This window comes from Neltuma alba, unplaced genomic scaffold, assembly GCF_004799145.2.
Source record: "Neltuma alba isolate B1F8T4 unplaced genomic scaffold, ASM479914v2 tig00000327_pilon, whole genome shotgun sequence".
Classification (NCBI taxonomy): Eukaryota; Viridiplantae; Streptophyta; class Magnoliopsida; order Fabales; family Fabaceae; genus Neltuma; species Neltuma alba.
This window is the reverse complement of record NW_021632008.1, coordinates 386,029-410,614: the sequence shown is the minus strand read 5'-3', so window position 1 is coordinate 410,614 and position 24,586 is coordinate 386,029. Positions and strand designations below refer to the sequence as shown.

Here is a 24,586-nt window from a genome sequence, read left to right as displayed (position 1 = left end):
AGGTATGGAACAATAATTTTCCACCTTGTGAACAAAATAGAAAACGTTGGCATTACATGCGTAGAAGACCTTTTGACTCTCTCATTGTACCACATTAATGCCTTACAATATTGGCATTCGTATATTGGATCTCCTTCATCAAGATAAAGCAAATTTGTCACATATGGTTGTTGTATCATTTCCTCTTGTGGGATGTTGTCTTCTGAGGGAAGGTATCTTTCCTTGTCATAGTCTAAATGGTTAGATGAAGAATGGTTAATTTAGTGTGGTTAAAGGAGTGCAACTATCTAGAGAACCGATAATCAAGGCTGTGGGTCTTACCTCGGGTCGTTGAAATTTCATCGTCTTCAAGAAAAACTTCTTGCAAGACAGATTGGGTCTGATCATCTGCAGTGTTGATGTTATTGGGGCAAGAAAGCGGATTATCATTCACACGCCTCATTCTCCCTGTCGAGTCTCTTTTTGATGGTGTCAGAGAAATTGTGTTTTGACGATGATGATTATTTGAGTCCATTGTTTCTCAAAAACCAGAAAAGTAGACAGATGTTTATTATGCAGGGGAAATGTTAGCTTTTCAAATCCTGCGCAAGAAAAAAGGGGGAAAAAATGAAAATGCTGGAATCCTTCAAGTATGCTCTTAGTATCTTTGAAGAAGAAGATGCAAAAGATTTAGGACTAAAATAACATTAAAGAATTAGATACATACGAAGGAGCCATGCTTCTCCTTAACTCCTAGCCAATAGAATGAAGGAGCTGGTGCGTGAATCCAATGGCTGAAATAAAGCGAGGAAACGATGGCAACAACAGTCAGTGTAGGGAACAAAGAAATGAGATTATCACTTCAAGTGAAAGTACGGGGACCATTTATACCATATTTTCCTTATCATCCACATTTGTGTTGTATTTGAATTTGAATTGAATTTGAATACTATGGTACGAATGGATTTCCGTGAAGTGAAATGCTGAAAGGTCACTGTAGTCAGCATAGATAACTTGAAACATTGCTTGTATTTCTCAATCCTCAATGGACCAACAGCTTTTCACTCTTCTGCATTTAATTTACCGCAGCCCGTGATCAATCTATTACTTATGAAACTCAAATTTAAAAAGTTGAGTTAATTAGGTGATATTTTTTTTAACCCTTTTATTATCTAGAAAATCCCAGAAGGCCCTTGACATGAGAAAATTATATCCCGTCCCTTTGGATCAAGTAATCCGTATCAACAATGAATCGGTACCTGAAAATCAAAGAAAGCAACCGTATTGATTACAAAAATTTTCATTATAAGCCTCCCTTGGTTGCCTCGTCAAGTGCTGCTATGCCCTTAACCCCACAATGTTTCAGTTAAATGAGGAGACCTTGAATTACTTTCCAGAATGATAAAAATGAAAAGGCTTTAAATCACTTTGTGGAATAAACGATATAACAAAAATTGACAATATTTTTAATAAATAAAGAATTACAAACAAAATTTAAGTGGAAATGTAAAACTATTTTAGATGTCAAAGCCAAGAAAATAGAAGTTCATCCTTCTTTTTAGCAGGACACGGGCATTGGGAAAAAAATATGCATAAAGCTATGAGATAACAGGGCTAAAATCGATTTTCTAAATTATATTCCAGCATATTGAAAGTATAATTTTTTTTCTTAAGAAATAATTGATATTTGAGGCTATGCATCTCTTTATAATCTCAACATAATTGCCCCATTTTTTCTCATTTCAGATTTTTTATAACATATGTATATCATATTCATACTAATGAATATTTATTAATTAACACTAAAGTTACACTAAAAAAAATAAATGTTTCGGTTTTTCAAAGTTACACCTCGTATGTTTTGGTTTTTATTAATTAACATTAAATTTTGAACTTTAAAAATCACATTGGAAAAAGGGAATAATTTGGAGAACTCTCTTTAAAAAAAATCTTGACAAATGAAATTTTTTTAAATTACTTGGAATAAGTCAAAGAATTTTTGGTATGATGGAATTTGAGAGCATGGAAATGCCTTCCACATGAGATACTCTGGTAGGTTAAATTTGCTAACATTATTCCTGATTTCTTTTTCTATTGATTTGTGATCACTGTTAATGTACTAATAACTATTAATTTTCTTCATAAATAAAGAACAAAGAATGTGATTACTCAAGCTTTTCAATTATTAAAACTTCTAATTTTTAAATATTAAATTGTTTAATCAAGAAATGCATTCATTTACTCCTGATTAAACAGAGCTAATAAATCTTATTAGTGAATTAATACATTATACCTTATGTAAACAAAGTTAATAAAATTACAACTGAAGGATAAAATTTATACATCTATACCAAAAATTTCTTTCAATACCCTATAAATAGGACCTAAAAATGTTTTATCTCTTTGCCTTATAAATAAGACCAGAGGAGTGCATACTAACAAATGAAGTTTTTGGATAGAGGAAAAATGAAACTTTATTTATCTTTTATATATTGCACATAGGTATCATTGAAGGGAATTGAAAAACGCGCAGTGGAAACTAAATTTTAAAACTTTCAATCCCTTGCCCGGATCTACCGATCGTGTTTAAGTCAAGTAGTAAGAAGCATTACCTTCGGTGTTCGATTTCTTGGTGGCTCGGTGATTCCGCCGTTCAGGATGCCTCTGCTCGCCTCCTTTGTCGCTCGAAGTCGACAACTCCGGTCGGCTTCCTCTACCGGTATCCACACGAATAGCCCTCAATCTCGAACGACGTGCTAGTGTCTTTGTCCGTCTAGGGTTTTCAAAAATCCGTCCTTCCTTCTCTCTTTTTTTGGCTGTCTCTTATCTGCAAGAGCTTTCACTCTCACTCACTCAAACCCTAGCTCCCTAATATCAAATATATAGTATGCTATAGGTATTATGAATGATATTTAATTTCGAAATTAATCCTAAATTAATTCCGAAATTAATACAATATCAAATATTGCATAATCAGATAAGAGAACAATTAAATAAATATGGTTTATATTAAATCCGTCTCACAGATTTAATTCACCTATTTATTTAATTCAAAAATAAAGATATGACGAAATTAATTTACATAGATCTAATTTATCCTTATAAATAAAATCTAACAATTAATATCTCTTATATTTATATAATATATATACGAATATATATATATACACACACGTCCACCCTATATTATTCATTGAATCTGGACATATCTTAGATTTAATGAATTTGGACATCATAACTCGTGTTGGGCTATTTTGTGTGCGACCCTGTAGGCCCATATGAAGTTGGCAGTGGGCCATTAACTATAATGACTCACAAGTTGTAAGCGGTCTCTAGCAAGATATCACGACTACCCAAAACATATGAGTATCATTGAACGATGCAACCTTTCATACAACCATATCACGTCCCTTTTGTCACACGACATTTTGGTCATGGATGAGGCATGGAGAACGTCATCCTCCTATTCATGACCGTTACTTTCTCGATCCCTGAGTAGTCTGAATAAAGAAATGGAACTACCTTTCCATTATAGTATGGCCATACATTTCTCAGACTCATTCATCGAGGGGCCCAGTAATATCTCTCTAAATGTGAGGGACAAATTCCATCTTAACCATTCACATTCCTCCGCATGAAAAACCACTAAGCCTGAACATAGTCTTTATGATCACTCGGTCAAAAGTGACTTTTGACTAGGTCAAAGCTGAGCTTTTCTCATGTAGGAATCCATGATGATCTCAGGTCAAAGGGCACAGTGACATGGTTTGTATATGAGAGAAGCTTATGACTTAACCCATGCAGCTCTCTCATAGCGGGTCGGTCCAACACCTTGTACTCTTACATGTGCCTATGACTTTAATTTATATCTCTATATATCTTTAAAGTCATACTGGTCTTATTTTATCTCTGCTCCCACATAGATGACCGACCAGGGATATTTAGGATAAACCATGAGTTATCCAAGGATAGTCATCACAGTAAACATGCAAATAATATGATAACGTAATTAATTCATAAATCAACAATGTTCATAGCAAAATGATTGGCCCCTAGGGCACAATTTCCAACAATCATATTATTAGAAGTAATCCTATTCAAGACACTATCAGACATTAAATGTGGTCATCTCTTCCAGTAGGGATTCGAACCTTAGTTCATCATATTGTGAAGATTAGTTTGTTCCGCCACTGTTAGTGAATGAAACTTTCTTTAGTTAAAATGGAACCATAAATTTCCGAAGTAAAAATTAAAATTTTACATTCAAGCATTTGCATCTCCTGTAAATCTCATTGTTGTTATCCACTTAAGAGTCGTCTCTTGCAACGCACGGGACCCACGTTCCATTATACAATGTATTTACTCTTGTCTATTAAAAATTAAAAAAGTTTAAAAATAAAACATAAAGAACTCATTCTCCTTTAGAATTGATATTTCGATACATATTAAAATGTAAATTACAATTTATTTTGTCTTGTGATGAAATTATGACGCCGACTTTCACCAAAAGATCGACTAAAATTTGTAAAGTTAAAAATGAGCCAATACAATATGGTAAATAGTATTTAGCATGCACCCATGACATAACTTATCTTCTAAACATTATAAGCTAAAATCCTGGTGAGGGATTTATAGAACAAATACATAGAGACGTGATTTTCTAATAAGACTGGCGTCGTAAGTTGCTTTGTAGCAAAGCAATGCTGGAGTCCTCATAATCAAAGTGTATCCCCATAAAATCCTCATGACTCTTGAATCATGTAAGGCCTATGTCCAAAATAACCATTGTTATGTACGGTGTGAGATTAAATAAAGTAAAGAACACTTACATCAAATTCCATCTGAAACTGATTACTGAAAAGTTTCTCAGCTTTCACCCATTGAAGAACAATGACCTAATCTGTAACCTGTTGGTGTGTAGTGTATTTAGCATAACCCTAAAAGGTACATGGCCCACACAATGTACAGAGGAAGAGGTTACCACTAATTTCCAAGCATGTTGGTGTAAGTTTAAAACAGTAGAAGCTAATTTTTTTGAAGGGCTGGGCACGATTTACCTACCAATCATCCATTATGCAAAAGTTAAATTCCTTAAGCAATTCACCTTGATGATTAATGTATTCCAGCGGGTGCACATCCCTTAACACTCCAAAAACATCTGCAGAGGAAATTTATCATTCACAGATAAACATTTCTAAGTGAATATAGTGCAAATCCATTAATACTACCATGAAATGACTTACTTATAAGTTGCAGCTCGGTTGGCCTGGTGTTGACGACTGTGAAAAGAGGACTGAATAGAATTCTTGGAGCCCTGATCACTTCTCGTGAAAGCTCGAAGGATGAATATTCCTCCAACACAATGGTGAAAGTGTTGTTAACTATGTTTGAGCCTCTTTCCACTGAAAATCTTTGAAACACATAAGTGCTGTCTTCTTTTAGTATTCTGCTGAACCGCCTGACAAGTTCGCAGCGTCGAACCTCAGCAAGGCCATATTACCATTCAAAGACATGAGAGTTTATTTTCGATGTAGTGATATTTATGTTGTACTTGAGCACGAGTCAGGGAAATCTATACCAAATAAGGAGTTTTGAAGGTGAAATTGTAAAGTAAAGATACCTTTTTGTCCGATAGAATGCACCTGTATATTATGCGATGGTTGGTGGTGGCAAGGGGAACTTTCCATGAGGTACACAACACTAGCACATATTGTCCAATGGGTATGTTTATCTGTTATATTAAAAAAACTTGAAACTTGTCCAGCAACCATCGGGTATTGTTTTCTATTCCTTTATCCTCGTTCTGTAACAAGAGTCTGTAATATTTATAAGACTTCAAAGTTCATATTACCACTGAATGTGATACATAGAACAAAGTAGGTGCGTGCATTTGCGACCTGATTTGTTCAAGTTATTATTAGCACGTTGCCTCACAAGACTCTTTGGATTTTGTCATTCATATAGGCGGTTTCATTGTCCCTTCCAAGACTCAAGACAATAAATTATTATGTTTGTCTCTTTTATGTATTCAAGTAATTTAATTTCTTAATTTTGGTCAAAATCATGTCTTTTGTTTTGTTTTTCAAAAACGCTGACTATTACAATTTTAATAGATATGAATTTAACTGATTAAAATATTTTTGTTATATAGTGGAGACTAAGCCTCTTCTATTAGACGTAACTCTAATTGGTTTCTATAAAATCTCTTCATTTACATATTAACGATCTCTTTATTTAAATTTTTAATGTAAAACAAATGCAAAGGTAAAATGATTAAGATTATTGAGAATTTTTAGATTGCCTACATTGAATTTTTTCTTTATTTTGAAGTAAAATAAAGAGATTGTTGATCTTTCCATGTAAAGTATAAATTCAATGTAAATGTAGAAAGATGAGTTTAGACTTTAGATGACGTTGTTAAATTTGAATATGAATTTTAGATGAAGAAATAGATAGATTAAAAGGGCTTGTTGAATTAACAGCTGATTGCAAGTGAATTATTTCTGGCAGGAAAATTTAGAGTTGTTGCCATATGAACAATTACTGACAATTAACTGACTAAGAAATCACTTGTATCGTTATATATCTTACTAGAGCAAGCATCTAGCCGCTCTTCTATTTATTACTTACTCATCATTAAAAATGTGTCACTGTTAATTGCTCACTTGGCAAAGATGAAGGACAGTTGGGGATTAAATTAGAGATTATCCTATTTTCATTGGATACTCATGCAGCAATAGTTTAAGGGCTTGAACAATGCCGTTAGTTAGTATTAATATCTGGGGTGAAGTTCTGAAAATCACGAGGAGCATTTATTATTTAATGTTCAACGTTTCGGAAATGCCAACCTAAGTATTTATTAGTCCCTCTATTAGGTAATTAAGTAAAATTAATTATTTACTATTTAATTAATAGGTAAAAATATGTGATTGCTAGTTGCACACACAATGAAAAAAGAGATTATCTCTATTTTATAATTCTTATGTTGGTTGTTTGTGATTTATTTTGTATGCTTATGCATATATCAGAGGTGGGACGGTTGTAGTTAGTATAATTAATTTCATACTCATATTGCGTAACGCAAGCGACTAATACCGGAGTAATAGTTTTAATCTTAGGCCAAAATGCACATAACCCCCCTCAACTCTAGGTAAGTTGCATAAGACCCCCTCAACTTTAAAGGTTTAAATTCCACACCCTCAACTTTCATATCTTGACCATGAGCCCCTTACCGTTAAAATGGCTGTTAAATCTAACGGAGTGAGTGCCATGCCAGTTTGATGAAGGAAAAAATTACAAAGCTTGACTATAGCACAAAGAACCTCCAAAACGCATCCCAAATAATACCTAAATATAAGGAAGTGCTTACCAACACTTCCGTTCAATGAATTCGCCTTGAAGATTGTTCTTTACAAAAGCGCCGTAGAGAATATGAGGTTGGGTTTTTCGGCAAACATTATTTTGTAGGGGATTGATAGGAAAATATTCATATTTGCGCAATTGCCGTGAAGATTATGGATTTGTGCAAAAATCCCGGGATTACATAGATAATGAGGGAGCTATGCTGGAACGATACCGTTTAAGCTGGATACTAAAGCTCCCCACATTTTTCTCTATCATCTTCCTCCACAGAAAAAGTACGTACGGGTAACTCCTATGCATCACTTTCACACAAGGCGGCTAATGTTTAATGCGTCCTTGGATATCACTTGTTAAAATAAAGGTTCTAAATTTAAATGAGTAATATGATGGAGATAGGAAGCATAACGATGATTTTTGAAATGAGTAAGAAGATCAGAAAATTGAAGGAAGCAATGCTGACAGGGAGGTGGACTTGGAAGACCAAAAGAGATGATAACACAATTATTAAACAAGCAAGTTCAAAATTATAAAAAGAAGTTCCAGAAGAAAGAAGGTGATGAAGATAATTTTTGAAATGATGAAGATGATTAGATAATGAATCAAATGTTGGGAAGAGAGAGGACTTGCGAGTTGCAGAAGTATAAGACACTGAGAAAACAAGACAATGAGGGAACCTCAAGCTAGGGATTATTATAGGTTAAATTACCAAAATGCCCTTTGTTATAATTCTGAGTTTTGACCTAAAATAAATAAATAAGATAATCAAAATTACATGTCATTTGCCACATAATTTCTAATAAACTGGCATGGCACTCATTCTATTAGATTTAACGACCATTTTAACGGTAAGGGGCTCATGGTCAAGTTATGAAAGTTGAGGGTGTGGAATTTAAACTTTTAAAGTTGAGGGGGTCTTATGCAACTCAGTTAGAGTTGAGGGGCATTATGTGCATTTTTGCCTTAATCTTATACATATGTAAGAAATAGAAGTACTGAGAATAGACCCTGCTATAAAATGGATTTAATTTATCACTGCCACCGTCGAGTCTAAGTTTGACCCATACAAAAGGCTTATAAAACTTGTCATAAAGTCTATAGCCTCCAAGATGGGGGGTGAAAAAAAACTATGCCAGAGAATCCCTTTAAAGGGTGGGTCATTTAGTTGATGATATAAAGCCTTCTAATCTTTTCAACAAACCAACGCAGCTCAAAATCCATTCTACACCATTTGGATATTTCATCCTCAGCTTGTTCAACCTCTACCTCCTCTATAAATACTCTTAGCGCGTACAGTTTCCGCTCTGAAGGTCTATTGTGGATTTGGCATACCCTATAGCGCACTAACCGAAGCACCCCCTAATCTTAAGTCTTGGGTGAATAAGCGGAAACCAATTTTTAAGAGTGTCTTTGATAGAGAAAATCTTCTCTTCAGCACAAATATGCTTCCAATATGAAAAGGCACGATCACGAAACTCAAGTTCCCCATGGATGCCAAGACCTATAATCATTATTGACCAAACATAGATTGCAGGATCGTAACCAGCATAAGCAACCTTGTTCATGAGAGCATATCCATAAACAAAGTCCCTACCTGCACAAAAGAAATATTTCATCCCATACCTAAAATGTGCTTGTTCATTACCACGAGCAAAGCAAAGCTGTATAAGTTTCTTCAGTTGATCATTCTTCTCTTTGACGAAGGGTGTCACCTCAGCAACTTGAGCATATCTCAGTACCGTCCCTTCCTCACTCAATTGTTTAAACAACCTACATGTAGCTCTTGCATTGCATAAACTACGAAAACTTCCTCTCCCGACCCTCATGAGTATTTCCTCAAGAACGTCATTTGGCAAGTCAGCCCAGGATGTTGGTCATGTGGATTGAGCATACATCACCAAATCTGTAAATGTATTCATTAGGTTATTAGGTTTTGTGGGTAGCTACCATGTGCATGTCTTGATTGGATGGTTGATGCCAATTTTTTGTGGGGACTCAAGCATTTATAGGGTTGTAAATAGGCCCTTGAGAATTTCAAGGGATGCAAACATGAATGATCAACTATCAACTATCTTATCTAGCATCTAGTAAGGATAACTATGGAGTAATTGTGTTTGTTGAAAATAGTGCAATCTGAGAAGTTGAAAAGGGTGCATTGGCTATAGTCTTTAGTCTGGAATTTACTGTTAACTTATTAAAAGGATTGCCACGTTAGATTACCCTTAATAGAGGGGCTTGTGTTAGATGTATGTTGCGTATATATAATTTCCTAAAATTTTAGTGTTTTAATTTAACATGTTAAGCGCTCTAATTCGAACAATACAAAACAGTTTTACTCCGGTAAGTTCTCATATTCCCAATCCCTAAATCATTACTTCCTTTGGTTTAAGAGATGAAATCTGCACGCTTTTCACTACCTTGAAAAATAAGGAGTCCATTTATTACTTTTTAGAGTAATAATAACAAAGAGTCCTTCAATATGAAGAGCACAATTTAATAACCTGTTTGTGATGCAAAATACTCCCTCTATCCCATTTTATAAGCAACAACCATAATCTCTCTCTTGTCCCTAAGTATAAACAACATTTACAAGTTGTCTAAAAATTTTTTGGGGAGTTCTTTATTTTGCCCTCATTAATTAACTATCATATCTCCATCACATATTCTCTTTTTTCATAATTTTATTTATTATAATAATTTTCTTATTCTCTCTCTCATACTCCCTCCCCTTATGTTGCATATATATAATTTCCTAAAATTTTAGCATTTTAATTTAACATGTGAAACCCCTACTTTGAACAATACAAAACATGTTTGCCCTGGTAAGTTCTCATATTCCCATTCCCGATCGCTTAAAAAATAAGTGGCCTATGGAGTGTTAAGAGTAATTTTAAGTATAGTAACTTTACTCACACATATAAGTTATACACCAATGCTGTGTATTCATTACTTGCTCTGGTTGAAAATATAAGATAACCGTTGTTGGAGAGGCTTAATCTTTTTTATGGGATAACATTCACTCTTGTCTGGTTATAGATGGAGGTTATCTCATAATCTGTGTTGGAAGGAGTAATGAAGAGATGAAATGTGTAATAATTGATTGAACCATGTAATTGTATATATTGATTTGCATGCTTTTCATTGCTTTGAAAATAAAGAGTCCATTCATTACTTTCTAGAGTAATAATAACAAAGAGTCCTTCAATATGAAGAGCACAATTTAATAACCTATTTGTGATGCAAAATACTCCCTCTATCCCATTTTATAAGCAACAACCATCATCTCTCTCTTGTCCCTAAATATAAGTAACACCTATACGTCGTCTTAAATTTTTGTAGTGAATTCCCTAATTGGACCTCATTAATTACCTATTTGAACACTTAATATATTTATTATCTCATTTCTGAAACTATCATATTTTCATCACATATTCTCTCTTCTTGATAATTCTCTTTATTATAATAATTTTCCTATTCTCTTTCTTATACTCCCTCCCTTTATAAATAAGGGCATTTTAATTTGTACACATTTATTGTCCTTAACTAATTTAACTGACAGTTTGATCTAATGGGATGGAGGGAGCATAATCATTGGCAAAAAAAAAAAAGGTGAAACATAATTTATTTTCCTTCAATGTAGTCGTTATCTCTTCCACTAATAAATCAATTTCTTATTATTATAAAATAATTTATTTCTCCTAAAGTATTTATTTTTGCTTAGAAGTTGGATTTAAGAGATGCTTACAAAGTGGCTTCGGGCAAAAGAGAAAAAAAATTCCCAACATAATTTATTTTCCTTCAATGTAGTCATTATCTCTTCCACTAATAAATCAATTAGTTATTATTATAAAACAATTTATTTCTCGTAAAGTATTTATTTTGCTATCCTTCAGAAGCCTTTAGCATTTTCCCTACCTATTCCATAATTAAATGCTCAAAAGTTGGATTTATTTAAGAGATACTTAGAAAGTGGCTTTAAAATTCTGAAGAATGTGTGCAGATCATAAATCCTTAAAAGTGGGAAACCAATGAGTAACACAGCGAAGTCTTGGATGATTGGTTTTATATTCCTAACACATTTTAATACGGAATAAACAAAACAGGTTTTTTTAAACTAACCCCACGATGTTATTAGTTGAAGAAAAAGTACTATTGAACTACACAACATGAAAAGCCTGTAGACCTATTCCAAATAGGACATGACTAATTTGCCTACGAAAAGCTTCTTCAGAACCACAATTCCATTGTAATGAAAATGAATTATAAATATTTTGAATTAAATCTTACAAGGTGCATTTGTTCCATCTCCACTATGCGAGCATAATTATATATCTTTCGCTTCTATCTTGAGTACGTTAGCATAATTATATGTCTTTCACAAAACTACGATGAATGATCTGGGAAAGAAGGCAACTGTTGTTCCATTGAAGACGGCAATACAAAATTATCTCTTGGGGGAGTAATTTCCTTTTAATGAGTTAATTTAGATTATGAAATAATTAAAGCTAAAAATTATTGATAGTAAAGAGTGCAGAAACTGAATCAACAATTAAAGATAATTCATAGGGAATAACACTGAAAAGGACTCATTAAATGCATGACCAAAACCAAAATGTATGCCTGTTCATTTTTATTGCAACTTTATGAATAGTTTCCTCTCGGATATTATATTCGTTGTTATTCCTGCAGCGAGTTTAAGAAGGCAAGATTTAACTTTAGACATGAGAAGATGAAACGTAAAGCATATTGATACTAATATGATTATTGCTAAATCATCATGTTCGAGTGACCACCCTACCCAAGACATATAAATCCCAAAATCTCTAAATTACAAAGACGTAATATGTAGTAATTCTCATAATACGCTATTCTAGATCATAAATTCTTGTTTATTCTTCCTTCTTTAATTTCTTGCATCCCCGTCTAGATGCTACTGTTGGTGCAGAAAGATTAGGTGCTTCCACTTCTTCTATTCGATCTTGATCCATATCTATTGTCAGGTTTCTTGGTGCAGAAGCCCGAGCACTGTCTTTGTTCAATCTGTTCTCCTCAGTAGATGTTTCTTTTGAATATTTGACCTTCTTTGGTTCATCACTTGAGCCCTGTTATGAATCCAGTTGATGTATCAGGGGCACCCATTGCGAATGGAAAATAGAATTAAAAAATGCACAGATAAACTTATATGGGATGGTGTGTAGGTGAATCGTGCCAATATGTAGTCCTCATAGCTGAATTGGACCACCGTCATACTGTTAGTATGATATTTTATATTTGATTCCTTTACCTTCAGTCTTACCACTAACTCTTTCCCAACACAATTCTCCAAGTCCTTTGGAAATGAAAATGTGGTCTCCTTCTGTAAGATGCATATTTTACAAGCTAGCTTAATGGCTGGATGAGGTTTGAGATGGTAAATAATGTTAGTCTATTTACCTCCAATTTCTTGGCCTGAATTTCAGTGGTGGTTCCAAGAAGTTCTTTAGCAAGGCGATTGAAAAAAATAACTGAACACTTTCTGTTGGAATCATACACCTTATAATGAACCTTGAATCTGGAGAAAGTAAACAGGATGAGAGTTAATTTTGGGTTATTTAAAATTCAATGAGGGAAAAGAAACTTATGATCTGTACTTGGGGTGTGTCTCATTTATGGCTTGACAACGCTTTTTGCAAAAAAGCTTTTCCTTATCTTGTTGGGGCTTAGCATCACACTTGCATCCGTCGTATTTCCAACCATATGCTGTTCCACCTTTTGTATGGTGACCTTTGTGACGATATCCATTTCCTGGCAATCAAGAATGAAGAAATCTTGTTTAGAAAAACAGTAAAAGCACACCACTTTTTGGTATACTTATTCCTTATATGTGTCATCATTGAAATTTCAGATATAGGCAGGTGAAGTCAAAATCTCAACAATGAATCAGTTGGGAACTGTATAGTGTCAGTACTTGTAATTAGAAGGAACATCCCAATTTTGGTTGGGTCACTATTGAGACTAGAATTAATCACTGAAAAGCAAACCCATGATTAGTACAGGTTTGTTTAGCAAGCAGTAGTTAATATCATTTTAGAACAGCAATTAATATGCCTGTTGATAAGAATCTTGGCCTCAGGAATGTCCGGGTTAAAAATCACTTTAATGGCGTCAAAGACATTGCTTATGTGGCCATATCCTGAAAAAGGAAAAAGTTAATGATAACTGATGAAATAGCAAATTAGCAATTAGATTAGATAGCAAGAAAATTAGTTGTTTGACAACCCTAGAGACCTGTGGTAAAATTAATTTTTGCAAAGCAGACTAGAACAACTATGGGAGATTTCAAATCGTGCGTTCTACTATTGAATGTCACACTTGCACAATTGCCAAAGAGTACTACACAGACATCATTTTTCCTGAATAAGTGATACATAGTATTCATTAACATGAAAACAAGACCCTCAAGTCATACTATCATGAGGTAATAATAGTAGCTTACTCCTTGTCCGAAATTGTGAAGTTCAACCTCTTGACCACATCATATTCACGTCTTTGATCATAAAGATTCCCGAATGAATTCAGAAATCCTATAACATCTGAAACGGTGAAATTATAATGTTAGCACCTGATATATTATAGTCATTAAAACATAAGTCACATGACTGCCAATTCAACCTATTAATTCTGGATTTGAAGCCTTGTAGTTAGCAATATCCCTTAAAGGTACAAAGTTAAATGCATTCGATGGGATCTGAGCATCACATTCCTTGCAGTATGTGCTATTGTGGAAGCTCAATTTGTACGGGTGCGCAGTTACTTTGTAGTAATTAGTATTTTCAAGCACCTTAAAATTTTCAAAGTGATAGACAACTCCTTCCACTGGAAACGTTTCATAACGCTGGATTAGATTTCTCTGGGTGACATACCCCTTAATTCTTGAACCCTGCAAAAGAAATATTTAATTTAGTGCTTCGATAATGATAGGAAAAAAATTTGAAACTTCATTCATCACCTCACCTGCCCATTGACAAGAATCATCCCGACCTTCCATATTGCCTGTGGAGGAGCCTTCTCAAGGACAAACCATTTTCTTAGTACCCAAGCCTCAATTGGCAATGTATCATTGCTATCATTGATATCTTTGATTAAAGCACAACCTGTAGTTTTCATCTTCTTGTCTCTTGGTTATCACAACTTGTATCTGTTAAACTGAAGCAATGCATTCGGTCGGAGCATTTTGATGTGATATATATATATATATATAGATGGAGTGAGCAAAAATCATTGTCAATGGTTTGATTTTATCCAATATCATTAATGACATTAATAGTTTGCACTTGTTAACGAAGCATGCAGGCTACTTAGTGAAAAGAACCTTTCTCTGAAAAATGAAAAGATACGCGTCTGGATACTTTTTGTTGTTAATTTTATGACTCGGCATGCATATCATATGTTAGTCCTTCATGTTGTTGGGAAGCTAAAAGGAAAAATGTCCAAATAATATAGTTCACTCAAGCCTTCTCTTTTTTGAAGACATTTAAAAAAAGTTGAAGTTGGATTTTTCGAGATGTAAAAAATGAGGTGGGTTTGTTTTTAAGAGATTCATGTATCTAGCAAAGTTAATTATATGAGGCGCAATTGGATTGGTTGACAGCAGTGCAATCTCAGAAGTTCAAGGGGCTGCGCTGGCTATAGCCTTAGGTTTGGAATTTCTTCTTAAACTATTGAAAGATTTGCCTTGCTGGATCACTAATGCTAAAACGGCTTGCGTTTGATAGATGCCGCATATAATTTTGTTCAATTGTTGACATCTAAACAAACCATGTGACACTTGGAGTATTGGAGTTATTTTAAGCGTAATATTAAGAAGATGAGTTTAGACTTTAGATAACGATCTTAAATCTGAATTTGAATTTTAAATGAAGAAATTGTTGAGATTTATAGTATAAAGAGATTGTCTACATATACTAATAAAAAATAATAAATATTATAATTTGTTGTGGCCTTATTTTTTTGGGGATTAGATTCGTTTTTTTAACAGATTTTGTTATATTCTCAATTCCTTTAATAAACTTCATTTATTAGTTAGAGATGTTGAACAATTGAAGAATCACTTTCTAGCCAAGAGACCTTGAAGGGCACCTTTAAATTCTAAATTAAGACGTAATTATTAAATTGTAATATTTATACGTCATCTTTATGTAAATCTCAATAGTCGTCTCTTCATTTAGAATAAAAAATGTAAGTTTAAGAGATTAATTAATGCTTAAGTCGAAAGTTGGATTTTCAAGCGAGAAGACTGAAAGCCTCACAAAGTAGTGATCAGAGCAACATACTCACCAATGAGTCTAGGAATGCCAAATGTCTTGGTATGAATAAGCGTGACTCTTGAGTTTTGACAGCACATACATGTATAGGCAACACCGTAGGCAACAACATATGATACTAATTATTACTTTGTGTTTTCTAATTTCTTAATTATGTAAATATATCACATAGGTAGATGTAAGTTGTGACAGAATGGTTATTAAATGAGGAAGAAATAGCCAATTAGACGTCTTGGGTATAGATATATATATAAAAGGTTTGGTGGCACATGCATAATATGTTGGGTTACATCACCTCTTAAATACTCCATCATCCCTAAAAGAAAACAGCTATTTATTATGATAAGAAGGAAGTGTGTACCAAGAAAGGCCTTGCTTTTTACACGTAAATTTCCACCCTTAATTTGTTTATCCATAGTGGAGACATATAAAGAAAAAGAGGAAAACAATCAGTTTGGGGTATATATTCTTATTTACTATATAACATATTTTATAAGAATAAAGTCAATTTTAATGTATTTTATACAGATCAATAAAAATATTACAATTTATTAACTCTCATATAAAATTTAATAACTTTTTAACTTTATCCTTATTTATTATACGATATATTTATCTTGACCGGGAAATAATCTCTGAGACGAATATATCTATCTAATTTTGAAACGAAAGCCCATAAACTGATCATCTATTCCCTGTTATACTGGAATGCGAGACAATAATTTCTTACTTTTTGTTGTCATAGGTAAACTCTCCTTTTTGCGAGTCGTTATAAAATGTAATTGGGAAAATATCCTTTTTTTAAAATTTTGTTATTTTTACCCGCCAAGTATTGTTTTTTATTTGAATTAGTAGGTTATTGCACGGTAGATGGGAAGAAGTCCTGTTCTTAATTTCCATATGCTTTATTCGCCAACCATGATAAAAGTCATTACAAGGTCATTCTTCAACTGTCAACAGAGTTGAACTCTGTTCTATAGATATAATTGATAGGGGACATTTGGGAATATATAAAAATAAGAATGAGAAGCTATGATAGACCTTTCCTACAACTATTAATTAATGAAGTTGACAAACAGTGATCCTTCGGCCGGCCAAATACACATGGAAGTGAACATTCGTACTGCTAATCCAAACATCTTCTATGCACACATGAAACAAGTTTTTAACAAAGGGGAAAAATTACAAAAGATAAAAAAGAAAACCTAGACTACAGCAACCAACAAATGCCTCAGAAGTTTCATTCATGCTAAAGTTTTGGAAGTGCTAGCATTTCTTTTGTTCTGTTGGGTGTTCAGTTGGAGACGCCTTATATTTCGCTTGAATAGATCTATCTGCGGGTCCTTGTAATCAAAGGCAACTTTTGTTAGGTCTTCATAGCTGGTCAACCATAAATATCCTGGGGAAAAGCACAATTTTGTTTTGTCCCTGAGAAGATGGAATTTCTCCTCCAAATGATAGCGAAAATATGTAACACAACTCACCAAATATCCTGTCGATCTTGATCCACAGCAAAGAAATGATGCAGTTGTCTTTATCATGTTTGTCAAGTGCTATGAACTTCGAATAGGCCCAAAAGACACACGAGCCTTGTAACATCACATGATAGCTGATTCCACTGTGGATAAAATAAACTAAATGCTTGCATCTAAAATACTCAATGTAGTCAGGGAGTTATGGAACTTTCTTACCAATCATCAAATATTCGAAAGCAAAACTGCTCTATTGTTTCCCTTGCCAAGGTTATTTGTTCCAACAGTGTGACATCTTTCACTAGGCCAAAGGCATCTGTAACAGCAAGTATTAGGAATCTCAAGAAACATGCCATACCATATTATATACTTTATGATTACCATATTTGGTGTTCATTCTTACGCTGTAAAATTTCTTCACGGATAACCCCGGACCCTAAACTATAGAGAGGCTGAAATGTAATCCTCGGCTCGGCAACTAACTCTTGTGGCATCAATTCAAAATAGGAATATTCTTGTAGGATTATTTTGAATGAATTATTGTCTATGTTAATTCCATTCTCTACTGAGAATCTTCGAAACAAATATGTACATCCTTCTTTTAAGATTCTACTGTATCGTCTAATGAGATCTTTACGCCTTGTAGTTGCCAAAACCATGGTTCCCTATTAAACAAAGCAAACTTTTATAATCATTGGATTGTACTCAAACCTTGCATGAAAAGTGTAAAACACCAAAGTTCACAATTTATTCTTGTAATAGCCTAATGATTAGACTGTATACCTTTTTGTCACAGATAATACAATTAAAAGCTATGGTTGCATCTTTAGCTGAGTGAGAGAGATTCCATGTCATGGAGAGCACTCGTGCACATATTCTCCACTAGGTATGCTTATCCGAGACATTCAAAAACGTGGAGACATCCCCAAATGCCATTTGCAACTTTGAAGTGTGACACCTCACTATCATGCGTGCAAATATTTCATCTTCAACTTGAATGGATATTTATCTATTTATATAGGTCAGTTTTGACGCTCCCCCTTGCCAATAATAATGGAGCAGCCTAATTAGTGGGGATCAAGAATAATTCTCATTGAAAGACTTGTTGTCCTCGGAAGACATGCAGTCATATGTCCCTTCAAAATGATGTCCTTGGATATAATGAAAACAGTCAGTCATATGCCTCTTCGTTCTTCTCCAAATTTATTGGCCATTAACTGGGCGATTTTACAGGGAAATTTTCTCTTGTGTATGTTTTATCATTCCCCGAAGTGCGTTAGTTTTTTAATGCCAGTTATAAGGTGGAGTTGAAACTAAACTATATGTAGCTTTACGAATGGGATGAATGAAATATACGTATCAAATTAATTCTCTATTTTAAGAGATACAAGACTGAAAGTTGAATACAAGAAAGCCCACAAATAATAGTTATCTAAGAAGTAGATGCATGACCAAAAAAAGTTTTTAACCTCATTAAATATCTCATCTATCCATATTAGATCTCTTATAATTATAACTGGAGGTACAATAGAAAAATACATATTATAGATAACCCAAAATTCAAGATTTTTGTAATATAGAAAATCGAATCTTAAACACTGCTCTCTTTCAAACAAAATGTAAAGGTTTATCTTGTTTTACTTGATTTTAAGGTTCTGACATAAACAGATATCTAGAGCAAAACTATAAGAAAAGCTCCATATAAATAATTGATAGGAGGCATTTGCGAATATATAAAAATAAGAATGAGAAGCTATGATAGACCTTTACTACAACTGTTGCTTAATGAAGTTGACAGACAGTGATTCCTAAAGTTATGCGTTCAACTTTCTTGTTATAATAAAGCAAAATATATTTCCAATGTACTTTAATTTATGAGCTTGCACGATTTATTCTCAATAAATGATAACAATATATTTTTTTCAAATACATTGCAATAAGCAAATTTTTTTTACAAGTTAAACGCATGAGTGATTGTTTTCTGGGATGACTTTTTCTTTAAAATTGGCATGAAACTCAAATTTTCGATAGGGTAAGTACTCCTATGTTTGGAGAATTTATTGTAATTCTAAATCAATATTTCATTTTGTAAATTCATAAAATAATGTTTTTCATTCCAATACCTTTTTTTTTATACAACATGGACATTAAAGTATTTTAGTATTAACATGACAATACCCCATCTTTTTGTTATTCTCCATTGATGAGTTTAACCGTGCATAGATTACGGTGTTTAGATAACGTTTAAATCATAACAATAGTTTTTGAAATTCTTAATAATTTAATCTCATATAATTTGATGAGAAAAAGTTATTTTTATTTATTATTTTCAAGCCTGTCATTGGTATTTGCCATCAGTTAATATTTGGTCAGACCTCATTCTATAGCAATCAATCAATTCATCGCCCAAAAAGAATTTTGTAAAACTACACACAATTTATCAAAAATCAGTAGACAATATATTTGTGAGTAGATTCCCTAGAAAAGTTTTGGAAATTCCACAAGGTATGTTATGGAAATTGTATGCTTTTTTACTGTGATCCACACACTTAATATAGAGCATTGTCTCACAATGTAATTTAAAGTAAAAACTAAATTCATTAAAACTCCAATAAATTTTGTATTGCACGAATGACCCACTTAACTTCAAAACTTGATAAAACATTCACAAAATGCGACAATATTCTTCAGCAGGGAAAACATGTGACTCAAGTGATAAGACAGATGACCATAATCATAACTATGACGGAAGCAATACAGACGCCTTATATATATAAGGGGAATACATTTTTTAGGGTATATTTCTGGACAGGGCTGAGGGACTTTGTAAGTGGCGAGTTTATCCATTATGCAAACCATCAATGAGCGCTCAAAATTCTGGATGATCAGACTCGAAAATGACCCTGGTCGCATCCTGGTAACCCCCGACGAACTTAATTCCTATTTTTCAAATGACACGTATAAACAACAAAAAGTAAACCATCAGTATTCCACGTGCATGCTTTCTACAGCATCTAATGTAAAATCTAAAATCATAAAAGCTCATTACCCTGGAAGTCTATTATGCGGACAAACTCAAGGAACACTGGAATATTGGTTTTATGAGGTAGCTGATTACATCCATGGTATGCAAGCCACGCTGGGGCATCTCGGATGCAGCATTGAACTTCAAAGTCACTGTGAAACAAATAAATCAATCTAAATAGCCGATAAGATTGGTGAGCAGGAACATTGGCGGTAAAAATCAAAGCGAAACCTTCGATTTGTAAGAGTAAATCTCAATTCCCATTTTTGGTGTGCTCCACGACAGGTCAAACAGATTCGCTAAACATCTTCCATAAATCCAGTGAGATCTAAAACATCAATATAATTCAGGTCAAGCAAACGGTTAAGAATGTGAACAGGTAAAAGGCATAACAAATAAATACGTGTGAGGCGACGTTACACGGCATGACTCATTCTCGAAGACCATGAATCAAAAGTTGGGTATTCAGGCATTAGGATTGAAATCGGAGAAAATTCAATTTTAGTGGTGTAAGTAGGAACTATGTTCCATCTCGATACGATGGGGAATGCATCGGAGTTTGCGCGTGCCATGACATGTTGAAGATCATATGAGAAACCTTCGACTAAAAGCGGCCAAATTCGATGCATAAGATACGCAAGGTATGTTCTGCAAGTGAATACCCTCACTGTACCCTGATATCAAAACAACACTCAACCATTAACCTCATCTTGGGAGAGAACTCATAACCACTAGAAAATATGTCACAAGGTAATAATGGTATCTGTAAGCACAAAAATAATGAACCTCATTAGCAACCACAATTGCATTGAAAGACTTGATGTGCCCTCAAAACTTTCATCCACAACCCAGAATTTATGCGACACTCAAATTCGTATGTTCCGGTGACGCTTGTCACTGTTGATCTCTGTGAGAGGCGAAAATGAAATGTGCTTCATATTTCTGTTGAGAGCAAGGTGAGGAGAGAAAGCGACGGCATTTAAAGGGGAGTCCTGTGAAACCAAACCACCAACCCAAAGTTCGAAGGATCATCAATCAACAATCACCAAGTTCATCCACGGCGACTCTTGGCCTGCACAAAATGGCCTGACCGTTTTGTTAGCATATAAATAATATAGGCTGTGCAACTAAATGCCATACCAGTACTGAATAGAAGTTATTATTGTTTTTCTTCCCGACCGTTTGTTCCATGGCTGTTTTCCGTGCTCACCTCATTAATTGCTTATGCATGAACCTGTGTTGATGTTCGTTTTTCTCTTTAATACCTAGCCTTAATTTGTATTTATTGGAATCGTTTAGTTTTATACATTTTAATTTAATCGTACTGTTTTATGTACATAAATGTCATTAATTTATTTCTTAGGCTTAAAATGTGTTGAAAAGTGTTTTCAATGACTATTAAACTATCATCAATCAATAATAATTAATCAATTAATCAAATAAGAATGAAGGAAAAAAGTTATTATATCTCAATAAGGAATTACCACAGTTTAGAAGTTTTCCGGATTTGTATGAAATATGTTGGAATTATCTTATAGATAAGACAAGAGAAGTAAATCTTATTCAATATTCAAAGTTAAAAAATTTAAAAATATAAATATGATCCAAATTCCCAACATCAATGAATAAGAACTACTCATACGCTGAAATATAAAATAAATAGACGTGAAACATTCACTACTCTTAATTTGCCGCAAATAAATATCTACATTCACATTCATTTAACAGCTATTGATCCATTAACATATTAATAGAATTTTTTAATATTTATTGATTATCGAAGAGACTGTGGACTAAATCGTTAAAATTGTTTGGATGTGATATCTACAAGATTTATCTACTTATTATTAAAATTTACTTGACTTAATCTGTATTTATTGGAATCGTTTAGTTTTATGTATTTTAATTTAATCGTACTGTTTTATGCACATAAATGTCATTAATTTATTTCTTAGGCTAAAAATGTGTTGAAAAGTGATTGCAATGACTATTAAACTATCAATCAATAATTAATTAAATAAGAATGAAGAAAAGAGGTTATTATATTTTGATGGAGAATTACTATAGTCTAGGAATTTTCTCATAGACAAGACAAGAGAAGTAAATCCTATTCAATATTCAAAATAAAAAAAATTAAAAATTTAAAAATATAAATATGATCCAAATTCCCAACATCAATGAATAAGAACTACTCATAAAACATTCACTACTCTTAATTTGCCGCAAATAAATATCTACATTCACATTTATTTAACAGCTATTGATCCATTAACATATTGATGGAATTTTTTAATATTTATATGATAAAGACTTTAAACAAATAACTATTTGCAAAAAAATAAAAAATAAAATCAGTAAATAAAAATTATTTTAATATAAATTTTAATTAAAAATATCTTTTTAGAATATTTTTATTAGAGTTAATGATGTAGACTGAATCCAAAAATAGCAAGCCTAATGTCTACAGAGTATATAAATTACGAGAATGATCTCTTTATTTTGAAAATTAAAAGATATTGCTAACATTCCAATGTAAACCAATCATGCTCAATCCATTTCAATGCAATTTAAATCCTAATAATTCAAGCAAACCGTTAATTCCATGTAAATAATACGTAAAATCTCAAAAATCCAAAAATCCTAACAGTTATTTTATCTGCAAATCTCTGAAATTGCAATAATATTCCTCGTACATATCTTAGAATCAAAATGATCTCTTTAGAGCGTATAAAGTTCAAAAAATAGTAGCAACAATGTCTGTAGAGCATTTAAAATAAGAAAGTTATCTATTTATTATTAAAATTAAAATTAAAAGAGATTGTTCACTAAATCGTCAAAATTGTTTGGTTGTGATATCTTACCTTTGATCTTAATGCGTCAGTATCCATCAATAGGAAAAAGCTATCATCACAAACATGGGCATAGATGTATATTCCCTGATTCGTTTGATGTAAAAAAATGGGTCATAGTTCCAATCGAGCAACGATAGCAATCTTGTGTTCCTGGTTTTATTCATATTTTGTGGTTGGCTACTATTACTATTACTAATGCTTAATTTGCTGGGAGGTGATTATATATTTTTAGAATACATGGCATAGTTAAACTAACTTTATAACTAATAACAATACGAGGAACAACATTTTAAACCCAAAAGTGGGTGAGATCGTATTAGTTATAGTGCATGTCCATGATGAGAAAGATGCAAAGAGAACACAAAAACATCCACACTAGCGAAGGAAACTTGACAAGAGGGAGTATAAACCCAACTTTAATAAAAAAAAGTTAGTACACCCTAAAATGAGACCCACATCTCCTAATCAACAGGCTGGGCGCAAGCCTCAGGAGCAATAATCTCTAGTCGATGGCACTTTGATACATTCCTCAAGGATTTAAAATCTGGATGTCCTGAGTTTAAGAGCACACAAGTAGCATTTTCATAATTTACCAGGAATTTGATGCCTGCGAGAACCATGCCAAACATTATTATGAAGTAACACTGATCAAAACAACACCCACAAAGTGGATATAAAAATTCCTTGCAAGATATGAATGAAAACATCACCCTCAATTTCAACCATCTGAACAAACTCAATTAACACAACCACAGGAGTATGATCGCCAAGGATCAGATAGTGATTATATGCATACCATGCTGGTGAATCACGCAAGCAACACTGAATGTAATGATCACTTAAAAAATGACAGGAAAAAATGATCAGAACAATATTTCCCTCAAATCAAAAGTAAAATACATGAGAAATGTAAAAAATTAATCACCTAGAATCCCTCAAGCCAAATCGAACCTCCCATCTTTCATTATCACCGTCGGCAACCAACGCGAGCCTACGCACATCTTCCATAAACCCAGCAATATCTGAAAGGTAGAATAAAAAATATCACCATAAACAATGGCAGTTAAAAGTAAGCTGCAAAATTGCAATTTTGGTTGAAAGTTTATAGGGAATGAATCTATGTGGGGTGCCACTAAATAAACTTACGTATTAAGTGCCTCCCCATTACATGCCCAAGATGCATATACCAAAGATTGAATAGCCTAAATTTAGGCCTAGCCACTGAAATGGGAGAAAAGTAAATTCTTGTCTGTGTAAGCGGGATCAACTTCCACGACACAGGTACTGGGAAGAGACCCGCATTAAGCCTTGCACTGACAGATTGGAGCACATAAGAATAACCCTCAGATAATAACAGCCAAAGGCGATTCATTAAGAACATATTTTCTGTGCCACAGGTAAAAACCATAATAGTACCCTACACCGAGGAACAAGAATAACACATGATGCTACATGAATCATGAACATCAAAAGGAGCAAAAGACAAGTCATGAATCAATAGATACCTCACAATTGGCAACAATGGCATTTAAAGATTTAACATGCCAGTAAAATTCTCATTAAACACCCAAAACTTACGTAGGACACAGACAAGGA

At 33.4% G+C, this 24,586-nt stretch overlaps 1 protein-coding gene across 1 annotated transcript; it reads right to left on the bottom strand.

The window, feature by feature from the left end:
- Positions 1–12,227: 12,227 nt before the first annotated feature.
- Positions 12,228–14,484, bottom strand: LOC114723135 (replication protein A 70 kDa DNA-binding subunit D-like). Its single transcript, XM_028909319.1, has 10 exons — positions 14,332–14,484; positions 13,990–14,257; positions 13,814–13,910; positions 13,606–13,730; positions 13,426–13,510; positions 13,286–13,332; positions 12,969–13,122; positions 12,772–12,889; positions 12,623–12,694; positions 12,228–12,440 (listed from the first exon to the last, which is right to left on the bottom strand). The coding sequence occupies exons 1-10, from the start codon at positions 14,482–14,484 to the stop codon at positions 12,228–12,230; spliced, it is 1,332 nt and encodes a 443-aa protein (XP_028765152.1).
- Between the last annotated feature and the right edge of the window lie 10,102 nt (positions 14,485–24,586).